The sequence below is a fragment of the Leptonotus elevatus genome, chromosome 12, assembly GCF_054856555.1.
Source record: "Leptonotus elevatus isolate MCC_2025b chromosome 12, RoL_Lele_1.0, whole genome shotgun sequence".
Classification (NCBI taxonomy): Eukaryota; Metazoa; Chordata; class Actinopteri; order Syngnathiformes; family Syngnathidae; genus Leptonotus; species Leptonotus elevatus.
Genome location: NC_141250.1, coordinates 12182620 through 12188918, shown reverse-complemented (window position 1 = coordinate 12188918; position 6299 = coordinate 12182620). Strand labels below are relative to the sequence as shown.

General features: G+C 48.3%; 1 protein-coding gene across 1 annotated transcript; it reads left to right on the top strand.

The window, feature by feature from the left end:
• The first annotated feature begins 400 nt into the window (after window positions 1-400).
• pcdh8.2 (protocadherin 8, tandem duplication 2) lies at window positions 401-5517 on the top strand. The gene is made up of 3 exons (XM_086090363.1): window positions 401-3026; window positions 4630-4828; window positions 4898-5517. The coding sequence occupies exons 1-3, from the start codon at window positions 594-596 to the stop codon at window positions 5209-5211; spliced, it is 2946 nt and encodes a 981-aa protein (XP_085946489.1). The 5' UTR covers window positions 401-593; the 3' UTR covers window positions 5212-5517.
• The last annotated feature ends 782 nt before the right edge of the window (window positions 5518-6299 follow it).

The window sequence follows — 6299 nt, the reverse complement described above, 5'->3', positions numbered from 1 at the left end:
TATTTCCTTTTATTATTTTTGGTCAAATCTATAGATAATATTTTAATTCCAAGAGAAGCGTGATTGATTTTTTTTTTGTTTGTTTGTTTAAAAAAGGCATCTCCACGCAGCGCATCAGTCGTTTACACACTTGCACACAAACACACACACACACATGGTGCCGAAGACAATAAGTGCACATCAAAAGAGAGAAGAAAAGTGTTTTTCTCCAGCAAATAAAGGCTGCACCGTGGCGATAACCAGCGCTCGAAACTATCACAAGGCGGTGCACTCCGATTGTGCGTCGTCTTCAAATTGCCTTCACGCGCCCCAACAACAGGCTCGCATGTGTGCGTTACTTGGAAATAAATATATAATTCTAAAGACGCCGATTGGCCACACTTGGTCTTATTAGCACGACGAGCGCTCCAAACCCCGCCAGTGCAGAATCCGGAGGTGTCGGAGGCGCGTCGACACGCGTGTCCGTGACTGGCTGCTGCGTGTGCGTAAAAGGCGCAAAGTAACTTTCTCCCCGCAGCCCGCTCCGAGCTCACAGTGCCAGTGCGCGGCAAGTTCGCTCCAGAGGCGGACCCATTTGTCTCCCTGCCGTCCCGATGGATACTATCAATATGCTGTTTGTGACTAACCACTGGTGGATATTTCTGCTCTCCTTTCATCCGTTTCTTTGCGCCTCTCTGGCTCGGACCGAGGGGAATACGATCCGCTACCAGTGCAATGAGGAGGAGGCGGCGGGCACCGTGATCGGAAACCTGGCCAAGGACATGTCCTTGAGCCCGCCCCACTCCTCCAGGACCAATTTTCGGATGATGAGGCAGTTTAATGACTCGTTCATCCGGGTGAGGGAGAGCGACGGGCAGCTGAGCGTCGGCGAGCGGATGGACCGCGAAAGAATGTGCCGACACTCTCCACAGTGTCTCGTCACTTTTGATGTGGTCAATTTCTCCAAAGAGCGCTACAGATTGATTCACGTCGAGGTGGAGGTAAAAGACATCAACGACAACTCCCCGGAGTTTCCCAGCGCCGAGTCCGTGGTGGAGATCTCCGAGAACGCAGCCGTGGGCTCTCACATTCCTCTGGACCCGGCCGTGGACGCGGACGTGGGCTCCAACTACATCCAAAGCTATCAGATTTCGGTCAACAGCCACTTCACTATTGATGTGCTCCTGAGAGCGGATGGTGTGAAATATGCAGAATTGGTACTAATGAAAGAGCTCGACAGGGAGACCCAGGCATCGCTCTCCTTGGATCTGGTGGCCACGGACGGTGGGAACCCGTCCAGGTCCGGTTCCACCAAGATAACCGTCAGAGTGACGGACTTTAACGACAACAGTCCGGTTTTTGATCAGAATAGTTTCTCGGTGAGTTTGCCGGAAGACGCGCCGGTTGGTAGTGTGATCCTGGACCTGAACGCCGAGGATGCCGACGAGGGTCCAAACGGCGAGGTGGTCTATGGTTTCGGAAAACAGGTTTCTCACGAGATCCGGGATCTTTTCCACGTGGATAACAAATCGGGCCGCCTGACCCTCAGGAACCCGGTGGACTTTGAGGACAAGCGTACGTACGAGCTGGACGTGCAGGCCACCGACCTGGGCCCCAACCCGACCCCCTCGGTGTGCAAAATCGTCATCCACATCAGCGACGTCAACGACAACGCGCCGGGCATCAGCATCACACCCATGACCTCCATCACCACTGGCACGGCACACATCAGCGAAGCAGCGGAAAAAGACAGCCTGGTGGCCTTGGTCACCACATCGGACCGGGACTCCGGGATCAACAGCCAGGTCCACTGCACCCTTTACGGCCACGACCACTTTAAGCTACGGCAAGCCTACGAGGACAGCTACATGATAGTGACGGCAGCCCCGTTGGACCGCGAAAGGATCAGCGAGTACAACCTCACTGTCATGGCCGAGGACTTCGGGTCGCCCCCTCTCCGAAAGATCACCCAGTACACCATCCGGATCAGCGACGAGAACGACAACGCCCCGCACTTCACCAAACCCGTGTACGAGGTGTCTGTGGCAGAAAACAACGCCCCGGGCGCCTACCTCGCCAACGTGGAGGCCACAGATGCCGATTTGGCCCACAACGGTAAAATCACCTACAGACTCGTGGACAGTCTGATTATGGGGTCCCCCGTCAACACCTTTGTCTCACTTAATTCGGTGTCGGGGTCCATCTACGCCCTACGAAGTTTCAACTACGAGGTCATGAGGCAGTTGGACGTGCACGTCCAAGCCAGCGACGGCGGCTCCCCGCAGCTGCAGAGCACGGCCGTCATCCGGTTAAAAATAGTCGATCAGAACGACAATGAGCCTTCTATCATCGAGCCGCCTCTGTACAAAGGCTCCGCAGACGTCTTCCTGCCTAAGGACGCCCCCGCGGGTTACGTAGTCACACGCATAAAGGCCACAGACGCAGACGAGGGCCTGAACGCGCAGTTGTCCTACAAGATCACGGAAGGGGGGCTGCTGGGCTTCTCGGTAGACAAAGACACCGGGAAGGTGCACGTGAGCCGACAGCTGACGTACGACCTCACCGACAATGTCAAAGTGGTGGTGGCGGTCAGCGACAACGGCTCACCTTCGCTGACCTCCACGGCAATCATACACTTCAACTTCATCGAGGGGACCGTCCCCAGCGTGCCTTCGTCCGCTCAGGACGGCGACGAGTATCTCTTCGAGTGGGACACGTCCGTGGCCGTCATCATCGTCCTGGCGGGGAGCTGCTCCCTCCTCCTGCTGGCTATCATTCTCATCACAACCATTTGCAGCCGCCGCAGGAAGGAGACGAGGGAGGGCTACGACGAGAGAGAGGAGGTGCCCAAAAAGGCAGAGGGTGCGGAGAGCGCTCGCATGGACACGCTGATCGGAGGCCACGTGGGAAAAGCCTTTGAGCCGCACCCCTTTCCCGAGCAGCCGCCCGTGGCCGCCAGCAACGTGGTGGAGATGACGTGCGAGGACGGGCACCAGGCGGCGGGTGTCTTTGAGCCCAACAACAGGGTCATGGAGGGCAAATTAAAGGCAAGTTAGTCATGGGATAGGAAGTCACTGATGGTGTAGTGCAGGGGTCACCAATTCTGGTCCTGGTCCTGGCCGACCCTTTCCTGCATGTTTTAGATATTTCCCTTCTCCAACATACTTGATTCAAATGATCAGCTCATCAGCAATCTTTGCAGAAGCCTGATAATGGTCCTGATCATTTGAATCAGGTGTTTGGAGGAGGGAAATATCTCAAACTTGCAGGGTAGGGGCCCTTGAAGTTTGGAGTTGGTGACCCCTGGTGTAGTGGTACATTTACCACTAAATGGGCTGTAAATGTGTTTGTCGCTACACTGTTTTAAAAAAAAAATATATATAATAATAATAATAAAAAGTTTGGTAAAATCAACACTTCAAGGCAACAAACTGATAAAATTGCGAGTTTTGCAATTCAACAAAATATTTTAAGTGAAAAGTGAAACTTGCCTCAAATTTCCCAACATAATTTTTTTGCCCCCCCCCCCAACTTCTAGTGATGGAAAAATTAAGCTTCATGAACCACTTGCTCTATATATATTTTACTCCTCTAGATGGTGCTCTTGGTTTAAAGATAAACGCTAGTGCAATGGAAATTGATTCAATTTCCACTGCATATTTAAACCAAGAGTGCCATTTAGACGAGTCAAAACGTATCGCAAATGCTTCAGGAAGCTTCATTTTCCCATCACTAAATGAAACTAAAGACAACTCATAAAATAGTTTTGGAGCAAACAAATTTTAAGTTGCTTCAATGTAGCTCATTCACAAAGAAGGAAAAATGAAGCTTCATGAAGCACTTACGATACTTTTTGACACCTCTAAATGGCACCCTTGGTTTAAACATGCAGTGGAAATGTAATCAATTTCCAATGCACTCGCTAGCCTTTATCTTTAAACCAACAGTCAAAAAATATGAGTGCTTCATGAAGCTTCATTTTCCCATCCTGGATGGCAAAAAGATAGTGGTGGGAAAGCACTTGTAAAAAAAAATTTAACTCATGTAGATGTCGCTCATGGAAATTAATTACTTTTCCACTGCACCTTTAAGCCAAGAGCACAATCTAGAGGAGAAAAGTGGTTCATGAAGCTTCAATTTCCCATCACTAATTGACAGCTATATATGTCCAAGATCCATTTTAGCTGGGTATGAGTTTTGATATATTTTCATGAGATGACACTTCGTTACTATGTATAGTAGTCAATGTAGTTTGTATTACAGTGCAAATTTACTGTCCCCTCAAAATAACTAAACACACAGCCAGCAATCTAAACTGCTGGCAACAAAGGTGACTGCACCCCTAAGTGAAAATTAGACCCAAAGCAATTGACTTAGTGTTGCAATTTCTCAAGTGTCAATGTGGGAGCAGGTGTATTAAATGACTGTTGTAGCCCCCCAAAATGGAAATTGTGTTTTGTTCTTGGCGACCAATCAAGGCTGTAAGTCTGCCTTTAAGTGATTGTGATTGGCCGGTGACCAATCCGGGTGTGACCAGCTGAGATAAACCCCAGCTCACCCGTCACCTTGAAGAGGTTAACACAGTTTGAATCATTGGATCTTGAAAATAATGAAAGTGTTTCTTCATTTCTTCTCTCTTGTGACTTTCAGGGCTATTCCACTCTACCCGGCTACGGCAAGGAAGCCGTCAGACCAATAACAATATGGAAGGGTAATTCGTTCACAACAATCTCAGCGAGGGACCCTCACATCAGCGGCAAGGACAGCGGCAAAGGGGACAGTGACTTTAACGACAGCGATTCCGACATAAGCGGGGACGTGCACAAAAAAGACTCGCCCCCCACCAACGGTGAGCGTCGTCGCACGGTGGTAATTATCTCGCATCAAGGTCAAACAACCAATGCCGTTCTCCCCGCAGCTCTGTGGGCGTGCACCAGCGAGTGCAAAGTGCTGGGCCACTCGGACAGATGCTGGAGCCCGTCGGCCACCAGGCCCAATACCAGCGTGGCCTCCGGGTCCAACCTCTCAACCTTCTCCAAGACGGCTTCGCTTCCTCGGGACAGCAGGAGGGAACACTACTATCCGTCGCACGTGCCCAAAGTCAACGGCCTGCAAAGCGTGTACGAAAAAGTCCAACACCAGGAGTTCGATTATATCCTCGTCGGCCCGCCCACACCGGCCAGAATTCAGGAAACAGACGAGATCTCCATCCCGGAATACACAAACTCTTAAAAACCTTTCATTGTACAGTCCATCTTAACTGTGTGTTGTGATTGGTTATATGTCATTTGTCTGTTGGCCTATCTTATGTATAAGATCATGTGTAATATGCAAAATTTTGTACATTAATAATATATTTTTCATAAGGCTTCAGTGTAAATGATGATGACTTTTATTATGACTTTTCAAGAGCATGTGTTATTTAAAAGGGATATGGGGAGCTCTTCTGCTGTGAAAAACAATCAATATGAACAATGTCAGTGGTATTTTTCTTTTTTCCTGGTCACGTTGTTGCACAAATAAAAAGTGAAAAATGAATGCTTGTCTTACTTGTCAATAACCTTGATATATCTTATGGGATATTTGATGATCTGATCATGACCTCAAAAATCATAGAAAGCTGATATGTTTATTTGTTTAAAATAGCCCCAAAACATTCCATAAATATGGCCGCCGTACTGCAGTAAAAAAATAAAAAATAAATAATGACATAAAAAATCCATCCACTATCCAAAACACTTTTCCTCACAAGGGAAACTCCCTTAGCAGGTAAACGAGCACCATGGGATCTAGCCAGGGAGCTAGCGAGCTAGCACCTGGGTGTAAAGCCAAATTGTGATAGGGTTTTTACTTTCTGGACCTGGATTTGCCACACCATGGTAAAATGAGAAAAGCAAAACATTTCTTATCTAACGTTGCATTTCGTTGTCGCCTCGGAGCGACGTAATCTGAATGTGCTTTTCTATTGTGAAAATGCTGTTAATTTGCCAAGTACACATTTAAATATACATATTAGGACCTATTTTCAGAAACAGGGGTCTGTGGATGCACTGTGATGTCAGGATGGATGGGTGGGTGTGACCCCAGAGAACTTTTTTTTTTTTTACTGTACTAGAATAAAGTGTAATTGCACATACACTACAGTAGGTGGCAGTGGCGTTCTCACTGCCAGAGACTGTGCGAGAAGTAGCCAATTAGCTCCTCAATTTTATAGACTCATCCATCCATTTTCCAAACCGCTGAGTTTGGGGCAAAATATTTTCTTCCTACCAGGGTTATTATAGTTTTGGAATTTTCATTTTAGTTTGTTTTTATTTCGT

What these genes read in the sequence shown, in the direction of transcription:
- pcdh8.2 (XM_086090363.1), top strand. Translation starts at nt 594, where the DNA reads ATGGATACTATCAATATGCTGTTTGTGACTAACCACTGGTGGATATTT. An exon ending in TCATGGAGGGCAAATTAAAG is followed by an intron (nt 3,027 to 4,629) that starts GCAAGTTAGTCA and finishes TGTGACTTTCAG; the next exon opens with GGCTATTCCACTCTACCCGG. An exon ending in AGACTCGCCCCCCACCAACG is followed by an intron (nt 4,829 to 4,897) that starts GTGAGCGTCGTC and finishes TTCTCCCCGCAG; the next exon opens with CTCTGTGGGCGTGCACCAGC.